General features: G+C 42.9%; 1 protein-coding gene across 1 annotated transcript; it reads right to left on the reverse strand.

Moving 5' to 3' along the window:
• Window positions 1-488: 488 nt before the first annotated feature.
• Window positions 489-16,040, reverse strand: ZNF599 (zinc finger protein 599). Its single transcript, XM_055236820.2, has 4 exons — window positions 15,904-16,040; window positions 12,518-12,644; window positions 9,731-9,826; window positions 489-2,974 (listed from the first exon to the last, which is right to left on the reverse strand). Exons 1-4 carry the CDS (start codon window positions 15,919-15,921, stop codon window positions 1,449-1,451), a joined length of 1,767 nt encoding a protein of 588 aa, XP_055092795.1. The 5' UTR covers window positions 15,922-16,040; the 3' UTR covers window positions 489-1,448.
• Between the last annotated feature and the right edge of the window lie 9,184 nt (window positions 16,041-25,224).

Here is a 25,224-nt window from a genome sequence, read left to right on the forward strand (position 1 = left end):
ACTTTAGGCGAAAAGCCAGACAAGGCTGATGCAATTTTTCATGCCAGTTCAGGAGGGAAAACTGCTGATGCTGTCAACAAGTGGCAAAAGTCAGCCTCCTGAAGTAAAACTGCCAGATGTTGATAAGGCACCCTCAGAAATGCCTTCCTCTTCTGCAGAGTAAATTGCATCAACCTCTTCCTTATTTTTTTGGGGTAAGTCAAAGTCAAGCAGTTTAACCATACAGTGCACTGTCCCATCACACATCTTGTAGCTCCATCAAAAGTACAATTTTAATCTTTTTTTAATCTTTAATGTTTTTCCCCCAGGACTATCTTTATTGGCATGACTATACTGTATAGTATACGTGTTCACAGTACCATTTACTGTATGAGTACTGTACAGTTTACTGTGTTTATTGTACATGAATACTGTATATGTGTACTGTGTGTACATAATTAAGAGTTAAAGCAGTACAATAATATACTGAGTACATTACACAAACATGCTATAATTAAAATATTTTTATTATAAAGAATAATTATAATTATTCAAGAAACACTGATAAGGTATCTTTAAACAAATAAACAAACAAATACCCATAGAAGAAGGTTATGTGTTGATTGGTTGATAAAAATGTTTGGATCAGAGGCTCACAGAAGCTAACCCTGTATTTCCCCTAGCAACAATCATTCAGCATTCACTAATTCAGTGTGCACAGAAAATTCACAGAACCTAACTACCACGAGTAACAATTCACTGCATATATAAATGTACGTGTGTACATGTGCACATATGTTAAGTATTTCATGACTCAAGCCTTTATATTTCTCACAAAGACACACTCCCTCAAGGGTAGAGATGACAGTTTTGGAACAATGAATACTTCTAATAAATGTTGGCAGAGCTGCCCTCAGTGGTCCAACTCTCCTGGCTCTGGACTTAGAGATATATATATGTAAAACACACAAAGGGGATGAGACTTTTTCAGTGTCTTATTCCCTGCTCCATCCCCCAACCCGCCAAATGACAAACTGTCATAAACAGTGAAACTGAAAACAAGTTATGCACATCTTTTTCTTTTATCTTCTAGATTGTTTCCTCCATCTCTCATTATTTTAAAATATGCTTGAGATGGATTTATAGTATTAATAAGAGGAAAGTTGTTCCTGACATTTTACCTAAATGCATGTTAACCACCAGCTCTCTCCCCTTGATTATTCTCAGGTACAGTGTAAGGCTCTAAACTGGGTCAATGTTTAATATAATTCTTTGGATGACAAGTGATTACCTGCCATAAAAAGATTTCACAAGGACAATTATGTTTCTAGTTAGTATAAATTATCAGATACTAAGACATTTCTCTGGCCAAAATATTTCCCTCAATAGTTATATTCAAAAGGAAAGGTATGTCACCACTATGAGTTCACTAAAGACAAACACACTTGTAAAACGCCTTCCTGTATCTTTTAAACTCTGGTATGAATCTTTCGATGGTGAGTGAATGATGAACTGTGGCTGAAGGTCTTTCCACATTCATTGCATTCAAAGGGTTTCTCTCCAGTGTGAGTTCTCATGTGCTGAGTTAAAGCAAAGTTGTCACAGAAGGCTTTCTCACATTCTTTGCATTCAAAGGGTTTTTCTCCAGTGTGGATCCTATTATGCCGGACAAAATTTGCAGGTTGGGTAAAAGCCTTTCCACATTCTCTACAAACATAGGGCTTCTCTCCAGTGTGAATCCTCATGTGTCGAGTGAAGGAAGAGCTATAGTAAAAGGCTTTTGCACATTCTTTGCACTCCAAGAGTTTTTGTCCACTGTGGGTCCTATTATGTCGAATAAAAACAGAGTGGTGTGTAAAGGCCTTTCCACATTCACTGCACTCATAAGGCTTCTCACCAGTGTGAATCCTCATGTGTTGAATTAAGGAAGAGCTGTCACAAAAGGCCTTCCCACATTCTTTGCACTCAAAGGGCTTCTCTCCGGTATGGGTCCTCTTATGTCGGATGAAAGTGGAGCGATGAGTAAAGGCCTTTCCACATTCACTGCACTCATAGGGTTTCTCTCCAGTGTGAATCCTCATGTGCTGAGTGAAGGATGAGTTGAGGCAAAAGGCTTTTCCACATTCTTTACATAAAAATGGTTTTTCTCCCGTGTGGGTCATATTGTGCTGGATAAATGTGGAGCGGTGTGTGAAGGCCTTTCCACATTCACTGCACTCATAGAGTTTCTTTCCAGTATGAATCCTCATGTGTTGAGCAAATGAGGAGCTGTAGTAAAAAGCTTTCCCACATTCTTTGCATAAAAAGGGTTTTTCTCGAGTGTGAGTCATATTATGCTGGATAAAAGAAGAGCGGTGGGTGAATGCTTTGCCACATTCTTTGCACTCATAGGGCTTATCTCCGGTGTGAATACGCTGGTGCTCCGTGAGGTGAAACCTGCGTTTGAAGGCTTTCCCACACTCAATACACTTATATGGTTTTTCCCCAGTATGAAGCCTCATATGTCGAATGACATCAGCCATATAACGACAGGCTTTCCCACACTCATTGCACTCATAGGGCTTCACTCCAGCATGAATCTGTTGATGCCGAACAAGGGCCCACTTCTTGCTAAACATTTTCCCACATTCCGTGCATGTGTAAGGGTTATTCCTTGCATCAGTCATGGGGTCTTTTCCTGGTCCTTGAGAGTCACGTTCATGCAGAGCATCTTGTGGAGTGACTCGTTCCTGTAAAACCCTTAAGCCCAGACTATCATCTGGCTCCAAATCATCATGTTTATAGCTCACCTTCCCAGGACATATCTCTTTGTGGGGGTTTGTTCCTGGCCTCAAGTTCCCTTCCTGAATTTCTATTAGCTTTTCTTCATCTCTAGCTTGCCCCAACCTGTAATCTCTTGAGGATCTCTGTGCCAGAAGTTCCTGGAAAGAGGATTCCTCAGAGAAGGCCAGCTGAGAAGCAGTAGGCTCTGTAGTCTTGGGTTTTGCTTTTTCATCTGAAGGAAATCCAATATAAAAAAAACTGAACATTAGTGATGTCAACAGAACAAACACAATCACCACTTTAGCAGAAGAATGAAGGTGAAAACAGTGTCTTTGATGCCTACTGCATTTTTACATCTCTCAAAACCAGGCTTGCAATTTCTTTCCTAATTCTTGGACTCTTGAGATCTTTAAAAGGAAACCCAGAAGGAAAAGCAAGGGCAGGGGACAGAGAATCTGGAATGGAGACTGCTCCTCACTCTCCCAAATGAGGGGGAGTGGGCAGACTAATAGTTACAATGTGTGTGATGAATGTGCTCTGACAGAGGCAGTCTCATGACACTATGACAATGTAGGGAAGGTACACTTAACATGGCCCAGATGACAGAGAGGGATCAGAGGATGTCTCGGATCACAGCACCAAGAAAAGGTGAGCTATGTGGGCTTTCTTTAAAAAGGAGAGTAGGAGATCCCAGACAGAGGAATTAGGAGAGAAACTTCAGCAGATGAAAATAGAATGTACAAGGGCTGAAAGTCTTGAGAGAATGCTGATTGCTGAGTAATGTAAATGGGATGAGATGATGGAGATGAGGATGGAAAGGCAGGCAGAGACAGAGAAGAAACAGATTCTCAGGATTCTCGCCTGTGTAAAAGTGAGGAGGGTGAGAAGCCGCTAGATGATCATAATGAGTCCACAATGTCTGAATAAACACTAAGTGAACATACACAAAATAGGTAAGATCTACATGAAGAAAATTATAAAACTTAACACACTAAAGAAGATCTATATGAAAAGAGATTAATCAATATAAAGTTGTCAGTTCTCCCTAAATTCAATTCTAAATTCAATACAACATCAGATAAAATCTCAATAGGGTTTTTCATAGATATTGACAAGCTGATTGTGGATAGAGACCAGTCAGCTGATATACAGACCAGGATAACTCTGAAGAATAAAGCAGGGGCCTTACCCTATGAGGAATTAGTATTATGATGAAACTATATGCATTCAGGCAGTGTGATTAGGCATAAATATAAGACAAATGGTGAAAGCGAAAAATGAAATAGAGAACTCAGAAATGTATACATGTAACTTTGATATATGATAGAAGCAGCAGAGAAGGCCACTGGGAAAAGGAGGAACCATTCAATAAATGGATCCAGAAAAATTATTTGCCACATGAAGAAAAATGAAATAATATTCCTACCTCATACCACATACAGAATTACCTCCACAGTGATTAAGTTTCAACTATCAGAAGCTAAATATTAAACACATTTCGTATATAATAAAAATGAGTATCTTTTGAGAAAGATTTCCAGAACAAGATATAAAAGCATTAATCATAAATGAAAAGAGTAGTCAATTTGACTAGAGTAAATATAATAAACAAAAAAGCAAACAATCAGATAGCAAACTATAGACCTAAGAAAATGAGACAAAGAGGGGCTTCACAAGATGAAGAGAAGACCATGGCACCAGGAAGACAAAATTATCTTAAATCTGTATGCGCCAAACACTGGAGCCTCAAAATACATGAACCAAAAACTGAGTTGAAAGGAGAAATAAACTCACAATAATGGTTGGGAACTTCACTCTACCCCAAAATGAAAAATGAACATATTATGCACTGATATTTCACAGAAGACATACATTAACTAATCAACATAAGAAGTGTTCACCTTTCTTGGTAATAAGGGACAAACAAATTAGGACCACAATGAGATGCCCCATTTTATACTCACTAGGTTGAAAAAACTAAAGGACTAGACAACATCAACTATTGAAGAGGATGTTGTTCTATGAAATCGTTCAGATAAGGCAAGGGAAGTGAAATGGGTATAACCATTTTAGGAAACAACAGAGCATTATCTAGTAAAATTCTCCTTTTGCTTATCTTATAATCCAGAAATGCCAGTCCAAGGAACTTTACTAAGAGAAATTCCTATAGATGTGCCTGAGGACACATATATATGAATTATGGCAGCATTGTTTGTGATAACAAAAAACAATAAGCAAACATTTTCAAGCTCTCCCTGAAAATGGATAAATACATTGTGTTATATTCATGCAATTGACTATAGCAGGAAAAAAATGAGTGAACTACAGCTATATGCATCATGAATGTTAGTAACTTACTGTTGACTAAAGAGTGAAAATGCCAGAAGACAATATAAACCACAATACACTTTTTATAATGTTCAAAAAAAGCAAAATACACACACACAAGAATACAATGTAACAACCTTTTATTTTTTTGAGAAGGTTTATCAGTTTTAAATGGCATTATAAAAAGATATGTAGATATGTTAAATTTATTTTTCTGAGTTTTTATTGTGATAAAATATAAAATTTACCATTTTGAGATGAAACAATCTTAAAAAGTAATGGGAAGACAAAGTGGGCAAATATTTTAAATTACTCAAATTACCAAAACAGACAAGCAAAAACAGAGTATCTGAATAGCCTATATTTATGAAAAAAACCTGAATCTTCCTACAGAATAAGCAATGGAATAACAAATCTTAAAGTGGCCATGTATGCAAGGAAGGCAGCATAGGAATGGGAAAGGAAAGAAACACAACAACAGATGCAGGAAGCAGGTAATGTTCTTGTACTTGGCAAAAGGTTTGTAGGTGTTCATTACAATCTTTTTAAAGGAAGATGAATAAATATATTAATAAAATACAATGAAAGAAAATAAAACAAAAAACCAGGACATGCATTGACTAATGATGACAATGTGTCATAAATCATTATTTATAATTTTTCTAATTCTGCACACTCAGGGCCAATTATGAAAGTCAGAGGGGAGCCAGGCATGGTGGCTCATGCCTGTAATCCCAGCACTTTGGAAGGCCAAGACAGGCGGATCACTGAAGGTCGGGAGTTCAAGACCAACCTGGCCAACGTGGTAAACCTCTTGTAAGAAGTGAAGGCACTGAGGGCAGGCCATGTGAGCACAAAGTGAGAAGGCAGCTGTCTGCAAGCTGAGAAGACAGCCCTTATCAGAACTCAACAATGCTGGTACCCTGCCCTTAGACTTGCGGCTTCTAGACCTGAGAGAAAATACATTTCTGCTATATAAGCCACGCAGTCTACAGTATTTTATCACAGCAGCCGGAGCAGACTAAGATTCACTTTCCTCATCTGAAAAACTGGGATACTCTCAGTTCCTGCCTACAAGTTGTTAAGAGAAAAAGCATATAAAATGTTGATTTGTGGCTGGGTGTGGGGGCTCACCTGTTATCCCAGCACTTTGGGAGGCTGAGGCAGGAAGATCACTTGAGGCCAGGAGTTACCAGCCTGGCCAACACAGCAAAACCCTATCTCTACTAAAAATACAAACCAATCAGCCAGGTGTGGTGGTGCATGCCTGTAATCCCAGTTACTCAGGAGGCTGAGGCACGAGAATCACTTGAACCCAAGGAGGCAGAGGCTGCAGTGAGCCGAGATTGTGCCACTGCACACTAGCCTAGGCAACAGAGTGAGATCCTGTCTCAAAAAAAAAAACAAAAGCAAACAAAAGTTCATTTGTGTGACAAAGGGTAAATGTTCGGTAAACTGTAGACCACTGTCTATTATCATTATAGTTGAATTTAGCAATCAGGATGGCAACAGTGACTGGGGCAAGAACACTTTAAGTGCTGTGGTGCTGAGAAACACCACTACCAGGCGTCAAAGAGTAAAGGGAAAGACACCAACTGCTCAGGCGTACGTGGAACAATGAAGACTCTCATACGTGGCTGGTGGAAATGTGAAATGGTGCAGTTACTCTGAAACTGGTGGTTTCAATTAAAGCTAATCATATGCCCACACTTGATCTGGCCAGTCCACTTGTATGTATATTCCCAACAGAAATATGGGTTTACATCCAACAAAAAATGCAATCAAGAATATTCATAAGAGTAGTCTTCATAATATTCCAAAAATGGAGACCAAGTCAAATGTCTATCAATAGGAAAATGGGTATATGTAGTCTATTCATTCAATGATGGTAATGAACTAACTCCAACTATATGCAACCACATCAATCAATCTGAGTCATAAAGATTAACAAAATAAGTCAGGACAGAGTATGTACTGGGGGGTTCTATTTATATGCCTTCAAAACTAATGTATGGTGATATAGAGTGTAAACACTGGCTACTTTTATAGAAGGGGATATTGACAAAGAATGAGCACAAGGAGCCTGTTAAGTGCTGAAAACACTGTATTTCTTGAACTGTGAAGTGGTTTCTCTGACTCGTACATATATAAAATTTTATAGAAATGAAACTTTGTGATTTGTACACTTATTATGTATAAATTGCACCTTAGTACAAAAATAAGGGAAAAAATAAATAAAGGAAGGTCTTGTGTAGATGTCTCTTCAAAGAATGAGAAGACTTCTCCAAGAAGCTTGGCTGTTCAGGTGAAATACAGTCAACAATATTTAGATGCTGCTGGAGACGTACGTAAGAGCACTAAAAAAAAAAAGTTTCCCCCAGGTATCAGAAACATCATCATTTTTTTTAACGTTGAGTAGAGAGGGAATGAAAATATAGAAGAGGTAGGAAATAAGTGAAGAAGCATGTTCCCTGACACAGCAAAGAGATTCATGTATGGCTTCTCATGATCCCCAAGTCATAGTGTTCACACTCTTTTGTAGTCCCCCTGTTAAAATGTTGGCAGGACCTCAATTTGCTTCTTAAGTATAGAATATGGCAAAGATGATGGAATGTACATGATAAAATATATGTAATTTTATAAGACTGGAACATCCGTCTTGCTGGAGTCTCACACAGTGGCTTGATTTGAAGAAGTGAGCTGACGGTGATGATGAGCTATGAGCTGCCTATGACAGGCCTGAGAGGACCCAGCTAAGCTGTGCCTGGACTCCTAAACCATAGGTGGGAGATAATAAATGAGTGATGTTTTCAGCTGCAGGGTTTGTGGTAACATTGTTACATATTAATAGTAGATGGCTAATACACCTGAGAAGGCAGAAAGTGTAATCTAGATTCTGCTGGAGAAATTAGCCATGGCCAGGATGATAACTCTTCCACAGAAGTGAGAAGGAAGCTGCAGGATAAGTCAGATGAACGTGAATCAGTAAGTGTCAAAAAGCAAGAAAATCAAGTGTGTAGGCTTTATTCATAAAGTAGGTCAGATGCTCTGACATCAGTGGCAAGGGAGGCGGTGATACATGGAACATGTGAGTGGATGCAGATATAACACACAGGGCTGACCAGACGCACAGAGCACATGTGGGGAAAACAGTGAGGAATCTGGTAGCATTATGCGGGCAAGAGATAATCACTTGGCCTAGAGTACTAATGCTGGAGCTGATGGAAACTGGTGAAGGTGAGGATTCAGGAGACATGAGTGATGTAAAATGGCCAAGATTCGGGGATGGCTGGATATTGGGTATGAGGGAGATGGAGGTGTTGAGGGGTTGTCCACATTTGTTTTTAGCCTTCTCCACTCATTGAAAGGGGCATTAGCTGAAAATGGGGTGATCATGAGGTCCTTTTGAGGCATGATGAGTGTGAGGTGCCTCTGAGACATTCAAGTGAAGATGTGGAATGGGGGAGAGGGGTGAAGGCTGGCTGAGCAGGCAAGAAGGACACTACAGGGTTGACATGGTGAATCTGCAGTGTCACAAATCCACCTGCTTGATGGCTCTAGCTTCCTCTGGCAGCCGAGATGTGGAGACTGACAAAGGCAATCGTCACCTTGAGGTTTTAGAAGACAGGAGGGCCAGAAAACAACAGGGCTAGGGAGTGCTTCTGTGTATCTGATACACAAATGAAAGGATGGATGGATGGATCAATAAATGACGGGCTGGAGAAGGTGAAAAATGGTGGGATGCAGAGTGTAGTTTGAAATAGTAATCTGCAGGAAAAGAAAGGACTGTCTTCTGAATGCAGAAGAACATCTGAGCTATCACTATTCCTTATGACTAACACTACATGAATATTACTAATAGGTAACTTCTGTTGAGCCACTCTGGGTCAGGCAGTGTGCTAGGCAGTTTGCTGTTATGCAATCACATTCCCAAACAACCCAGTCATACAGAAACTATTATCACTATCTTTCAAATGTAGGCTAAGTTTATCAGATAAGTATATGTTCACTATACCCATAGGCTCTTCTCCTTGGGCATAAAAAAGCTAAACCACATTTCCCAGCCTGATACAACATGTAGCCTAATACCCAGTTCTTGTGAATGAAATGTGAATGGAAGTGATGTGTGTGTGCAGGTGGAAGTGACTACTGCCTTTCTCTCCCATTCCTCTTGGCCGGGGCAACCTTAAAGCTGCATATTGACAACAGAATGCATGTGATCCACAAATAAATACAGGGTACACAGCTTTCCTGCTGACCCACATTGGGCTATGGCATGGATGAAAAAAACAAAACAAAACAAAACAAAACTTAATCTGTTAAGTCACCATGATTTTGGAGTTTATTTTTCAGAGAAGGTAATTAACTCAGCCTAACTTACATACCAAAGGCACAGTGACATCACACAACTTCTCCAGAGTCATGAGGCTAGTGAGTGGCAAATCATTAAAGCCTAGAATCTGTCTCCTAACTAACATATTCCAACCTGAATAAAGGCAAAGAGTGTGTGACAGGAGTGGGAAGACGGGGGACCATGGGGTCAAGGGCTCCATGACTGCTCAAGACCACAAAATAGCTGCCCATGGCATTTCAGACACAGTGATGCCTGGGTGGTCTGCAGGCTGCCCTGATACCCGCTGCCAGACTCTCAGTCACCAACCTGCGCAGGTGCTTTGGGAGAGGCCTCTCTTCACTGTCCACAGTTCCTGTCCATGTTCCAGTAGATAGATCAGCTCTGGTTTGGGAACAGGATGCCCTGTGCATGGAGAAACAAATGGAGTATGGTATATAGGTAAAGACAAAAAGAAGAGTCTGAGGTGTAAAGGAATATATACATTTAACATACTGCAATGAAACCCCAGAAAGGGCCCTCCCCTGCCTCACCAAAAGTATTCCCTAATTAACCTAAGTCAGTAGGATTCAACCACCCTGTGCATCAAAACTACCTAGCAACACTCAGTTCCAAAAACAGAACAAATTAAACCAAATCTCTGAGCAGAAGGACTGAGTGCTGGTAGTTTTTAAAGCTCCCCAGGTGATTCTGGTGCCCATGATGTTTGAAAAACACAGGACTAAATCACCTGATGAATGGCATCTATTGATAGTCAGTTGTGTGAGGCAGGCCAGTGACTGAAGCTGAACATGGAGGCCTACTGCCCCGCAAGGGTACTGGCCAGGGCCCTAGACCAAGGAGAGAAAGCAGACGGAGAACTGGGTTAGCATGGATTGGCATCGACCAAGCCAGGAGTCAGTAGCACCTCAGGGCTTCTCATTAGGTGAAGTAAGAAATTATTTTCAGGGTAAAACTGGCAGGAGGTGGTCTTCTTCCACATGCAGCCACACACATTTTGCCAACTGTGAAGGCTAAGACAGAAGACTCTGGAGAGAAGTCAATGACTGAGGCACCAGGACCCAGAAGCATCAACCGGAAAATCTTGTCCTGGCATGCATCCAGCTGTCACTTAGCAAATGTTCACCATAGGATTACACACACTTACATGCCACATGCACACTCAGCCAACGTTCTGCCATATGCCTGGCACTGAGCTGGGTGATGAGCAGCATTAAAGGGGAATGAGGCCTACCTTCATCTCTCTTAAGGAATCAAGCACCCTTCTCCCACAAGGATGCTGCTCATGTTGGTCCCTCCTCCTGGAATGCTGTTCCCCATACATCTCCTTTTGACAGCTAATCACAGTTATCAGAAAATAATACCACGTTTACTTCATCAATGACTCATCCCTTGTGGGGACACAGGGCTGGGAGAGCCCTGATGACAGTAACCATTTGAACATCTGGAAGAAGTGAGACCTTGGACCTCCATTCATTTCTACTCAGACCAACTTCTGGGCAAACTGGCCATTAAAGGTTTAGGTGGGAGAGCATTTGGTATTTATTAATTTGTTAAATGTAACAAACACATGCAGAACACTTGCTATGTTTCCAGCTCTATTCTAAGCACTTCACAGATATTAGTTAACTTGCTGTGACAGGTTACTATAAAAATGGCAAAATCAAAATGATACCAGGTCCCAGCAAGTTCCTGCTGCCTGCTCGAGGCTGGGAGTTTGAGGCTACTCTTTCTACTGAGGAGGAAATTCACCAACAGCTACGGGAGTGTTAAAGATTCAGCCCTAAGCCAACCAACACTCAACATTCAAGAGACAGGAAAGAGAAAAGAAAAAAAGAACAGCTTTCTCAGATAGCATACATCCATGCCATTTGAGAATGTGTCTATGCCACCTTTCCATAATCATCTCCTGTAGCAGCCCAATGTGGGTCAGCAGGAAAGCTGTGTACCCTGTATTTATTTGTGGATCACATGCATTCTGTTGTCAATATGCAGCTTTAAGGTTGCCCCGGCCAAGAGGAATGGGAGAGAAAGGCAGTAGTCACTTCCACCTGCACACACACATCACTTCCATTCACATTTCATTCACAAGAACTGGGTATTAGGCTACATGTTGTATCAGGCTGGGAAATGTGGTTTAGCTTTTTTATGCCCAAGGAGAAGAGCCTATGGGTATAGTGAACATATACTTATCTGATAAACTTAGGCCTGAGCAAGGCACAGGCCTTAGGAAATAAGGGTTAACTGTGCAGGTGCCAGGGGCCAAAGAGACCTTTCAGCTGAGACTGTGTTGCTGAGAAAGATACCAGCAGCACTGATAACAAACACCTTCTTAGTGTCTGTGTCAATCACCCGCTGCTTGTAGAACCTCCCCTTATCCACAGGTCCTGCTAACTGGGTTGTGAGGACATTTGACTCAACCAAGCTGGGCCAATTACCTCTTGTGGCAGTCTGGGATAAGGATGTCAGACTGAGGCCAGCTGTGCTAGACAGTGGGATAAAAGTGTTGAGGAGGACTATGTTCCTTACATAACAATCTTTGATTGAGACACAGGGAAACCCAGGAAGAGGAGGTCAGACCACAACGTGCTGAGGCTGCAGGATCAGGGAAGGTTGGGTCCTGAGGCTCCTGGACCAGCCATGCCTAGAAAAGATGGATTCAAAGAGGCTGTGGGTCCCCTACATGACTCATCCCTTGTGGGGATGCAGGGCTGGGAGAGTCCTGTCAACAGTAACCATTTGAACATCTGGAAGAAGTGAGACCTTGGACCTCCATTCATTTCTACTCAGACCAACTTCTGGGCAAACTGGCCATTAAAGGTTTAGGTGGGAGAGCATTTGGTATTTATTAATTTGTTAAATGTAACAAACACATGCAGAACACTTGCTATGTTTCCAGCTCTATTCTAAGCACTTTACAGATATTAGTTAACTTGCTGTGACAGGTTACTATAAAAAGGCAAAATCAAAATGATAACAGGTCCCAGCAAGTTCCTGCTGCCTGCTTGAGGCTAAGAGTTTGAGGCTACTCTTTCTTTGAGGCTACTCTTTGAGGCTAGGAGTTTGAGGCTACATGGGAGGGTAATGAGGTCTTACCCAGTGAGACCAGGAGCCTGCAGGTCTCCAGCATCACCTCCTGGTACAGGGTCCTCTGGGCCAGGTCCAGGTGCCCCCATTCCTCTCCAGTGAAGGTCACAACCACGTCTTCAAATGATACTAATGCCTGGGAAGTCAAACAGAGGTGACAGGTGGCTGTGGAGCTATTAGGTGAAATTACAGCCCATTTCTTGGTTACTGGCAAAGGGTCCAGAGACCCTGAACCACTAAGATCTCCTGAGAACCAATGAGCTCTGTGGAGGCAGATGGTGCTGCTGACAGAATACAAAGATGTGAGAGAGAAAAGCCTCCTATGTTGGAAACCACTGGAAAATTATACAAGACAATGATAATCCCATATGACTGTGAGGAGAAGACAGTAATGTCCTAGGACATTAGAAGAATGGGGAAAAATAAGAATTCAAACAATAATCACAGCAGCAGCAGCTGAGCCTCACTGGTCTGCACTGTTTGCCTGCACCTGAGGGCTTTACATGCTGTGTTCAAGCAACTAAAAGTCTCCAGGTCTGGAATCAGGCTCCTGAAGTTTAAATCCAGCCTCTTGAACCAACCCATGCCAGATGTGTGACCTTGGAGAAGTCTCTTAATTTCTTGGAGCCCCAATTTCCACATCAATACATTAATAGTTCCCACTTCACCAGACTGTTGTGAAAATTAATGAGAAAATGTTCATAAAGCAAACACTGCAGTGCCCAGCATGTGTTACAATGTGTGTTTGTGAATCTCAATAATCATCCTATAGCTGATGATATAAATACCATCATCATCTCCATTTCACAATCAGCAAATTGAGGCTCAGAGTCAAGTCACTCAGAGTTGTATGTCTAATGAGCAGAAGCAGGATTTGAACCCACATCCCTCGGGTCCAGGATCTATGGGTATAACCCCTGTACTCCTCCAACACCACAGTGAATCCACAGTGACAAGGGCTAAAAATATTTCCTGTAATTTTTAGTTAAAACAATTCAGCCACTCCTGAAAATATTTCCATAGATATGGAAGGAAGAGCAGAGCCTTCCTTTGCCTCATAGAAGAGGCACCTGAAGAGGTGCCAACTGCCTAGGGCTTGGGAGAGCTCAAACAAGGTTTCCCTACCCTCAGGCAGCTGGGACTTGCAGATTCCCTGGAATATCCCACAGTGAGCACCAATCTGTTCTTTTTCTTCCTGAGCCACGGTTAACACATTTCCCTTAGGTATCAGGTAACACAAGTGGCCAAGGACAATGCAGGCTGTGATTCTAAGAACCTGGGCAGCTGCCTTAAGCACCATGTCTGTCCTGGGTGAGAATGGGATGTCGGCATGATCATCAGACGATCACACAAGATACATGTCAGCAGATGACAGGCCTTGGTGTCACTCTACGACTCCTCATGCCTCTGCCTTTGTCCATGCAGTTCCCTTTGCCGGGAAGGTTCCCCAAAGACTCCTTCATTCTAATGCCCACCTGCTAGAGAGAGACCTGCACCTTCCCCTTGCAAAGTGTACTTTAGCTGTTGCCCCCAGGGATCTCCAATCCACTGTGGGTGCAATATTGGTTAAAAATGTAAGCTTTTGGCTGGGCACATTGGCTCATGCCAGTAAGTGCTTTGAGAGGCCAAAGTGGGAGGACTGTTTGAGTTCAGGAGTTTGAGGCCAGCCTGGGCAACACAGTGAGCCCGTCTCTACAAAAAATAAAAAAATTAGCTGGGTGTGGTGGCACACACCGGTAATCCTAGCTACTCGGGAGGCTCAGTGGGGAGGATTGCTAGTGAGCTGTGATGGGGCCACTGCACTCCAGCCTGAGCAACAGAGCTAGACCCTCTTTCAAAATAAATAAATAAATAAATAATGTAGGCTTTTATGCTCAACATACTGGATTGTTTCTGTTACTTATGAGCTACGCAACCTTAGGTAGTTAGATCTGAGTCTCCGCTTCCTCTTCTGTAAAGAAAGGAAAATGAAAGAATACTCTGAGAAGAAGGGCATTAAATAAGGTAATACACAGAAACTGCCTCTCAGCACATTATCAATGTGCTCAGTGAAGACCAGCTACTATTTGTTGCTGTTAGTATTTTTCCTATTTGCTCCTGTAGCACCCTAGGAGAGCTCAATGCAGCACACATCCAGGAGCAGCCTTGCAGAGATCTGGGGACAATGTGACAGAGAAAAGTGTCCAATGAGCTTGGCATGTGCAAGAGAGATGGGAGGGGAGTGTCCTGGTGGATTGGGCAGTGACTTTGCAGCCATGGTGGGGTATGGGGTGGGGTTGGGTTAGATTAAATCTAAGTAGGATGGGAGCCCCAGAGGATAGAATCTCACTCATTAATCACTTATCGACTAAGTGGTACAGGCCCAGAACAGAACAGTTTTGGGCCTGGGGATGGAAAACAGAACAGAAGCTCACATTCCGGGGTTGGGGGACAGATCCTCAGCAATAAACAATCAAGATAAAGTCAGAAAACTCTAGAAAACAACACAACAGTGAGAAGACCACAAAGACTGAGAGAGATTTTACATGATGCAACCAGGGAAGCCCTCTCTGAAGAGACCCTGGAACAAAGTTAGATTGAAGTTAGAGCAGGCCGGGTGAGGAAAAATGAATAGACAACTCCTGAAGGTGATCAGAGCTATGAGGAGTAAACAGTGTGACATGCTGGAGAGTAACTTGGGGCCTGTTATGTGCTCACATTCCAAAAGACATACATTCATGTACACTGTCATTAATGAATATTATACTGGATTTGCTTTTCAAATACAAGACCATGTGTTAAACAGGGCACGGATTCACTGCTGTCAGGCGGCAAGCCAGATTCATTTGTAATAAACAGACGGCATCTGCAAAGATAAATCCAATGAGCTTCTTGTCTTCTAGCCTCCTGCCAAAAATGCTGCTCCCGCCTCACCTCTTGCCCTCGAGGCTCTCATTCCCTCTCCTAGCTTTTGGTAGGGCCAGACTTCCGCTGGAATGATCCCCTAAAACAATAGCAGGGCCTGGGGAGTCCTTCTTCAAACACGGCACCTAATGCTCTCCAAGCAATGAAAGATAGGACCCACGTCACAAGCGTACCCGCTCCAGTTCCCTCCACAGAGAAAATTATTCAGACTCGCATTTTGGACCCGAGGGAATGGAGGCCGAGGGCAGCGCGGCGACAGTTCAAGGTTAGAGCCAGAAACAGGGACCTCTTCTCACAACTCCTGTCCTGGATTCAGGACCCTGGGTAGGAAGAGATTACCCTTGCCCTCTCACCTCAACCTCTCCCGGGATCTCCACATCCTAGGGCATCAAAAGGGATAAGCGCAGAGTCCCGGCATCTCCCTTATTACAACGGATGGTGCGTGCGGGCGGTGACCCGAGCTCGCGCGGACTGCGGAACCCTCCACTCACCAAGGCCGGCGCCGCCATGGGCCCAGGGGGCGGGGTGAGGCCGTGAGAGTCGGCGAGGAAGCCGGTCCTGCGGGCTCGGCCGACCCGGGCTCCGGCTCTGGGCTGCGAGGGACTTCAGTCCCCGCCGTCGTGTAAAATGCGCACAAGGTTCGCGGCGCCGCCTCTGCGCGCCACGGGGACACAGGGCTGTCGCCAAGGCCCCAGGAAGCGTTTTGCAGACGTTTGTGGGGGTGGGATCGCGGCTGACATAAAAGCGTGTAAGTGAGTCCTGTCCTCCTCACTGTCCGTCTCTGCTTGGTCTCGAAAAGTGGCCCCTGTCTGGCGTTCCAGCCAGTGTATCAGTAAGGACACCACCCCCAACCGCGGCCGAAGACTGGACGCCGGAAGTCCCGGCCACACCGCTACGATAAACGCCCCTCCGCGCCTTCCGTCTACGGCTTGGGGCCGACTTCCGTCCCTTGTAGCACTGCCTTCTGGGTAATGTAGTTTGATGGAATACGGGTGGTACCTGGAGCGCACTTTCTGTTCTCCGTGACGCGGCTTCTCAAGGTTCCCAAGAAAGGGATTGGCTTCACCTTTCCTTAAAGCAGAGGCACACAGATTTCCGTGGAAATTATCTGAGGCAATGACCCACTCTCAAATGTCTCTACCAGGTGACTCACGCCTTGACTTTCCTCCCTGTGTATCCCTGCGCCAGCACTTCATCTTTCTGAGCCTTGAGATGGAGATTCCTAAGGAAAGTGAAGATAATTATTTAATATGGTAATATTAAAATTTCCCCTATCATAATTTTCAGATGACATCAGTATTACCTGGGAATTTGTTACAAATGCAAGTTCTCAGTCCCCATCCACTGAATCAGGTACTCTGGGGGGTGGGACCCAGCCCTCTGCTTAACTTGTCCAGGAAAAGTGGATGCTCCAAAACATTTGAGAACCAGACTCTTTAAATTCCAGTAAATAAATGAGACAAAGCCACCTGTTTGGTGGGAAGTAACTAATTGCTTAGCACTGGGCCTGGAACACACCGATAAGAACATAAGAGCTATTGCTGTCATTATTAATATTCTGTATTATTGGCAACATCATCACAATATACTGCTAGGGGAGGGTCTGAGATACTTCTTTGCAGACTCTGATATTTGTCAAAACATATAATACGTTGACTGATTCAACAGGAGCCTCATGAATACTGTTTAAATTTTTACGTAATAATATTTTGCACCATTTGGCGTATGCATCTTTTTAAAACGGTATATGCAGGAGGGTTTCCTAATATACAGGTAGACCTATTGCCCAAGGGATACTTTCTTACATGATTCAAAACTTAGGATCACTAAGACTAACTACCTGCAGCCCTAAGGGAAGAGTGGAGTTCACATGGTTTCTAGTTTGTGATATAAGATGGCGTGTCACTGTTCATCTCTAATTCACAGCAACTAGGATCTGACCCCTCTCCTTCTGCCCCTCCAACCCCCAGGGAAGCCAAAACCAGGCACAAACCAGACAGCCCAGCTTATGCCCAGCAACTCAGGGTCACCAGATCTTGTCTCATCAAGACACTTTCAGCCCACCACCCAAACCTGTAGCCCACATGAGGAGGGCAATAATCCTGGACACTGTGAAAAGTGAAAGCATTGCGTCCAAAGAGGCATCCCCAGGATGGAGCAGAAATGAGAAAAACATAATGAAGACACAATTTTGCAATCACTTCTGCCCATATTCCATGGCCTACAACCCACTCAAATAGCTCCACATGTAAGAGACGCCAGGATGTGCTGTCCTCCAGAGCATCCAGAAAGAGATAATGGGACTGATAAGCCCTTGGCCATTTTCTAGTAAAATCCGTTAATTTAGTCATCAGATTTCCATTCTATTATTTATCCTATACATTCTACACTCTCACATGCTTCTTAATGTGAGAAGCCAAAATCTCCATCCAGTCTCTGACCTCATCTAAATGTTAAGATCTCAGGCTGATATGTTATGCATCTAGTCCAGATTTTGGGTGGGGACACAGCCAAACCATATCATATTATGGGGCCTGCTGGGAGGTGACTGGATCATGAGGGTAGATTTCTCATGAATAATTTGGTGCCATCCCCTTGGTGCTATTTTTGAGATAATGAATTTTCTCAAGATCTGACTGTTTAAAAGTGTGTGGCATCTTCCCCTCACTCTCTCTTGCTCCTGCTCTCACCATGTGATGTACTGGCTCCCCCTTTGCCTTGCACCATGATTGGAAGCTTCCTGAGGCCTCACCAGAAATTGAGCAGATGCTAGCGTTATGCTTCCTGTACAGCCTGCAGAACTGTGAGCTGAGTAAACCTCTTTTCTTTGTAAATTACCCAGTCTCAGGTATTCCCTCGTAAATTACCCAGTCTCAGGTTTTCCTTTACAGCAAAGCAAGGACAACCTAACACATTTACCAACTTATGAACGGATAAACAAAATGTGATACATCCTTATAACAGATTATTCAGCCATAAGAAAGGACTGCAGTGCTGATATATGATACAGCATGGAGGAACACTGAAAACATGTTAAGTGAAAAAATCAGCTACAAAAAAATCACATAGTATATAATTCCTTGTATATGAAGTGTGCAGGATAGGCAACTCTATAGAGGTTGAAGGTAGATTAGTGGTTGCTTAGGGATGGTGGGTGGTGGTGGGACAGCAGATTGATATCTAAGGATATGGAGTTTCTTTGTGAAGTGATGAAATGTTTTAAAAATAACTGTGGGGGAATGGTTGCACATATATTTAAATATGTTAAAACCATCGAATTGTATATTTTAAATGTGTGATTTATATGGTAAGTGAATTATAGCTCATGAAGCCTTTTTAAACAACACTGCTGTAACTTAGACCAAACCAAAGTTTGTGTCAAATCCTGCTATGTAATATTGGTTAAATTTTATAGTCTAAAATCTAAGCTTTATTTATGAGGATACTCACTTCATTGCTGAGGTGTGTCAACAAAACATATTAGTAAATTTATAGGAACAAAATATTAGACCTATTACTGTGAAAATATAAAACCTGGAAATAGGAAAATTTCTTTAAAAGAATTTTATTTAGAGTCAAGGGAAGTTATGAAACATATCAAGGAAATTAGTAGTTGCTCAATATTGAGTTAAAATGTTATACATTCCTTCTCAGTGATTATAGAAGACTTATGTCAATGAAATTAGATTAAATATATATTTGGCTTCCTTCCTTCCTTCTTTTTCTTTCTTTCTTTCTTTCTTTCTTTTTCTTTCTTTCTTTCTTTTCTTTCCTTTCTTTTCTTTCTTTCTTTCTTTCCTTTCTCTCTCTCTTCTTTCTTTCTTTCTTTCTTTCTTTCTTTCTTTCTTTCTTTCTTTCTTTCTTTCTTCTTTCTCTCTCTCGCTCTCTCTCTCTTTCTTTCTTTCCTTTCTTCCTTACCTTTCCTTTTTCCTTTCCCTTCCTTCCCTCTGTGGCCCAGGCTGGAGTATAGTCGGCTCGCTGCAGACTCCCTGCCTCCGGCTCCGGTGATTCTCCTGCCCCGGCCTGCGGGCTGCCTGGGATTGCCGGCGCGCGCCACCACCCCTCCCTGGTTATTCTCCTTACGCTGGAGGCGCGGTTTCGCCATGTCGGCCAGGCTGCTCTCCAGCTCCTGACCTCGAGTGGTCTGCCCGCCTCGGCCTCCCCAGGTGCTGGGACTGCAGACGGAGGAGTCTCGCTCACTCGGTGCTCCGTGTTGCCCGGGCTGAAGTGCGGTGGCGTGGTCTTGGCTCGCTGCAGCCTCCGCCTCCCAGCCGCCTGCCTTGGCCTCCCAGGGTGCTGGGATTGCAGCCTCTGCCCAGCAGCCGCCCCATCTGGGAGATGGGGAGCGTCTCGGCCTGGCCGCCGATCGTCCGGGTTGTGAGGAGCCCCTCTGCCCGGCAGCCCCGTCCGGGAGGTGAGGAGCGCCTCTGCCCGGCCGCCCCGTCCGGGAGGTGAGGAGCGCCTCTGCCCGGCCGCCCCGTCCGGGAGGTGAGGAGCGCCTCTGCCCGGCCGCCCCGTCCGGGAGGTGAGGAGCGCCTCTGCCCGGCCGCCCCGTCCGGGAGGTGAGGAGCGCCTCTGCCCGGCCGCCCCGTCCGGGAAGTGAGGAGCTCCTCTGCCCGGCCGCCACCCCATCTAGGAAGTGACGAGCGTCTCTGCCCGGCCGCCCATCGTCTAGGAAGTGAGGAGCACCTCTGCCTGGCCGCCGCGTCTGGGATGTGGGGAGCGCCTCTGCCCGGCCGCCCCGTCTGGGAGGTCTACCACGGAGGCCAGAAGCAATGTGGGGGCTGGACGTGGTGGCTCACGCCTGTAGTCCCAGTACTCTGGGAGGCCGAGGTGGGTTGATCACTTGAGGCTAGGAGTTCCAGACCAGCCTGGCCAACATGGCGAAACATATGAAAAATACAGCAGACAAACCAACCAATCAACCCAGCGACAACAAAACAGGTCTACCCTGGAGTCATACTCTAATTTTTTCTATTTTCCTCCCTTTCTGATCCTTTATCCCACTTTCTTTTTCTTCCTCTTCCTTCTCCTTCTTCCTTGTCAAATAGAGGATTGAGTTATTATCATTGATCCATACAAAGTCCCTCTCTCATTTATTTTCTTTAATTCCCACCCCCCATTTCTATTCCCCATCTTCCCATGTGCAACCTTCCTAATATGTTTGATATGCATCTTTTTGTTTGTATGTATTTTTAGAAAATGTTTATTGTTTCGTATGCAAAAAAAATTAATTAAAATGACCAAAGAATTAAAAAAATAGATTAAATATATATTTGAAAGGTAAACGTCCAAAGTAGAATAAATTTATCATTTTGTATTCTAAGTAGTAGAATTTCTTTGTTGCATTTACTTTCAATCAACAAAATAGGTAAGTGCTCTCTTGCTACTACTTTGATTTATTTCAAAACCGCTTTGTACAATGTACAAAATGTAAATGTAACTTTAATGTAAATTGTTTTTATGTAAATTGTGACTCTTAAAATATTTGGGCAGACAAGTTGTGTGAGATGGGCTTTAGGCAATTATGCAATCCTAACTCATAGTTCATACAGAATTCATATATTTTATTTACACATATTCACTTCACACAAGACTAGGGCTAAATTTAAGTTAACGGGTTTGATTATTATTTTCCCACATTAAATAACAACCCTATGTATATACACCTCAGGGATATTCCCAGAATTTTAAACATGAGCTTGATATTCTTCAGCTCTTGAATCAAACAAAAATGTTCTGGAGTTTTATAACCCAATTAGCAAGGCAGAGGCTGTTTCTATTGAATAATTCACTGCTATTCCTGTGATTCTAATAAACGATTGCAAAAATAGGAAATTACAACTAACCAAATTCCTCAGATTATTAGTAGGATAATTTATAGCTGTTTGTAATTATCATATTTACACATTCATCCTATTCTACCAAACAAAACAACCCCCACCCAGACCTAATATCTTTTACAAAAGTTAACTCAAAGTGGATCACAGACCAAAGTATAAAATATAAAACTGATGCAGGGCAGGTGAGCCACAAAGTGGGGCTCAGCCTGTGAGGGTTCTTGGCTTCACCCAGGAAAGGATTCAAGGGCAAGCTGGTGGTAGAAGAAAACAGCTTTTTTGAAGAGGCAGTGTTACAGCTCTGTGACTGCCTCTGCAGAGTAGTGCTACCCCATAGGCAGAGAGTAGCAGCTTAGGGCAGTTTTGCAGTCATATTTATACCCACTTTTAATTACATGCAGATTAAGGGGTGGTTTATGCAGAAATTTCTATGGAAGGGGTAGTAACTTTTGGGTCATGGGGTCACTGCCATGGAAAGGGGTAGTAACACCCAGGTGTTGCCATGGCAATGGTAAACTGACATGGCATACTAGTGGGTGTGTCTTATGGAAAGTTACTTTCACTTCATCCCTGTTTTAGGTAGTCCTCAATTTGGTCCAATGTCTGACCATGCCTCTGGAGTTGAGTCTTGCCTCCTATCTTAAAATTATAAGAGCATTATGGGGAAATTGTCAGGCCCAAGGGTGAGGTGAAGAATTCTTAGATATGATACCAAAAGGGACACAAAGGGGACAAAACATGATCAATTTAAAAAATATTTGCTCTGGATATATATAAAATGGATATATATAAAATATATATACATTGGATATACATACTGGATACATATAAAATGAAATATTATTCAGCCTTTAAAAAATGAGGAAATCCTGCCATGTGCAACATATGGATGAACCCAGAGAGCATTATGCTAAGTTAAATGAGCCAGTCACAGAAGAACAAATATTGTATGATCCCACTTATATGAGGTATCAAAAAAAGTCAAACTCATAGAGGCAGAGAGCAAAATGGTGGGCACCAGGTCTGGGAGGAGGATAAGTGGGGAGATATTGAACAGGTACACAGTTTCGGTATGCAAAGTGAATATGTTCTAGAGAGCTGCTGAACAACACAGTGCCTGTAGTTAACAATATTGTATTGTATACTTACAAATTTGTTAAGAGAGCAGATGTCAAGTTAAGTGTTCTTACTACAAAAAGAGGTGGGGAGGGGAGAGGTAGGAGGAAACCTTTGGAGATGATGGATGTGTTTATTACCTTGATTATAGTGATGGTTTCACAGGTATACACATATGTTCTAACCAACCAAGTTGTGTGCACTAAATATGTGCAGGATTTTTTTTATATTAATGACACCTCAATATAGCTGTTAAAAAATCTCCGGGACACAGCTGAAAGACAATTTGAAGGGAAATCTATAACATTAAACACCTAAGAGAAAAAATTAAGGGTCTCAAATCATTGGTCTTAGTTTCCACATTAAGAAATCAGAAAAAGAAAAGAAACAAAATGATTCAGAAAAAGGATATACTAAAGATCAAAATGGAAATCGATGAAATAAGCAGAAAAAACTTAGAGAAAATCAATGAAACTAGAAGCTTGAGATCAATGAAACTGATAAACCTCTAGCAAAGTTTTATCAGGAAATAGATGTCTCTAGGTTTAGAGACATTTTATTGCATGACATTGCCATAGTGGGAATATTGGCACCAGGGAAATTGGCAAACACTACAAATCAGAATTTTGTTGACTGTACAGCCTGAAGAAGGTAATGGAGAATATGTTAATAATGCAGATTAAATTTAAAAGTCTGTCGTGTCTATAGCTTTACATTGTGAACAGCACAAAATTTGAGAAAATATTCTTCTAGTGTTCAAAAAAATTTCTCAACTTAGCAAACAAGTCACTAACACCATTCATGAATGACCGAAGTACTAACAAATTTCTTTGTTGTTTCATTGTACTCTTGTTAGTGAAAACAGAAATATTTACCCAACCAACATTCATTTTAAAAAAGCAAAAAATATGAATGGATATCTCACGAAAGTAGATATATGGGTGGCAAATAAACATACAAAATAATGTCCCAAATCATGAGTCATTACAGAAATGTAAGATACTACTTGGCACCTCCTATTGGAATGGCAAAAATTAAAAACACTGACAACACCAATTGTTGGTGAGGATGTGGAGAAACTGGAACTCACCAACACTGCTGGTGAGAACAAAAAATGGCACAACCACTTACTTTTTTTCAGTGGTCTTACTCTGTCTCCCAGGTTGGAGTGCAGTGGCACAATCCTATACTCAATCTCCTGAACTCAAGTAATCTTCCCACCTCAGCCTCCTGAGTAGCTAGCTGGGACTACAGGTGTGTGCCACTATGCCCAGCTATTTTTTTTTTTAAGTTTTTGAGGAGATGAGGATCTCGTTGTGTTGTCCAGGCTAGTCTCGAACTTCCAGCCTGAAGCGATCCTCCTTCCTTGGCCTCCCTAACTGCTGGGATTACAGGTGTGAGCCACCATGCCCAGCCCAGATCTTTTTCCATATTCGCTACACTCATGAGAACTTTCATCAGAGTGAACTCTCTGATGTTTACTGAGGCTGGGGCTTTGGATAATTTCTCACATTTGCTGTACTCATAAGGTTTTTCTCTGGTGTGAACTCTTTGGTGTTGAAAGAGATCAGAGTAGTAGCTGTCAAATTTAACCACTCCTCCAGATGGAAAGGCAGGGTCTCCAACTCACTTCTCTTAGGAGATGCAGTCATAAGGCCTTTCTCCAATGAGGATTTGCTGATGCTGAGTAAATCTCACTTGCTGTTGAAAGGGTTTAATTTGCTGCACAGACTTTTCTTTAGTGTGAACTCAGATGCATATTGAGAGTGGAGGCCTGTCTAAACAATTCCCCATATTCTCTGCACCCACAAGGCCTTTGCCCAGTGTGGACTCTGTTGCTAAACAACTGTGAAATTGTGGCTGAAGGCATTTCCAAGTTGACTGAATTGGTAATGCCTTTGCACGATGAGAAAGGCCACTGCACATGGTATGCTCTTGTGTGGCTCCCCCATGCTAGGAGTGACCTAATGCTGGAGAAAGCCTGCTGTGGCTAGAAAGTCCCCATCCTCCCTGCATTGGAAAGGCTCTTCTGACGTGTGGTTGCTTCAAGTCTTCACCAGCAAGGTCCTCCCCTGTTCCTTTCTGATGGACTTCTCTATATTCTCTGCACCTATTGCTGGGGAAGGTTTACACTCACTCAGAATCTTCTCCACATACCACATGTGTATGATGATTTCTGCTCTGGGTGTGTTACTTGGTATCCAGCCAGGTGCAAAGTGTGTTTCAAGAGTAGACCACATGGCCAGGTGAAGTGGCTTATGCCTGTAATCCCAGCACTTTGGGAGGCTGAGGTGGGAGAATTACTTCAGGCCAGGAGTTTGAGACTAGTCTGGGCAACACGGTGAGACCCTGTCTCTACCAAAAAATTTAAAAATAAGCTGGGTGTGGTGGTGTGCACCTGTAGTCCCAGCTACTTGGGAGGCTGAGGTGGGAGGATTGCTTGAGCCCAAGAGATTGAGGCTGCAGCTGTACCACTGCACTCCAGCCTTGGTGACAGAGCAACACCCTGTGCAAGAAAGAGAAGAGCAGAGAAGAAATTAAGGAAGGAAGGAAGGAAAGAGAGAGACAAAGAAAGAAAGAGAGAGGCAGGAGGGAGGAAGGAAGGGGAAGGAAGGAAGGGAGAGAGAGAAAGGAAAGGAAAGGAAAAGAAAGAAAAAGAAAAAGAAAGAAAGAAAGAAAGAGAAAGAAAGACAGGGAGGGAGGGAAGGAAGGAAGGGGGTGGAAGGAAGGAAGAGAGAGAGAAAGCAAGAAAGAGAAAGAAGAAAGAAAGAAAAAGAGAAAGAAAGCCAGAAAGAAAGAAAGCCAGAAAGAAAGAAAGAAAGAAAGAAAGAAAGAAAGAAAGAAAGAAAGAAAGAA

Source organism: Symphalangus syndactylus, chromosome 13, assembly GCF_028878055.3.
Source record: "Symphalangus syndactylus isolate Jambi chromosome 13, NHGRI_mSymSyn1-v2.1_pri, whole genome shotgun sequence".
NCBI classification, from domain to species: Eukaryota; Metazoa; Chordata; class Mammalia; order Primates; family Hylobatidae; genus Symphalangus; species Symphalangus syndactylus.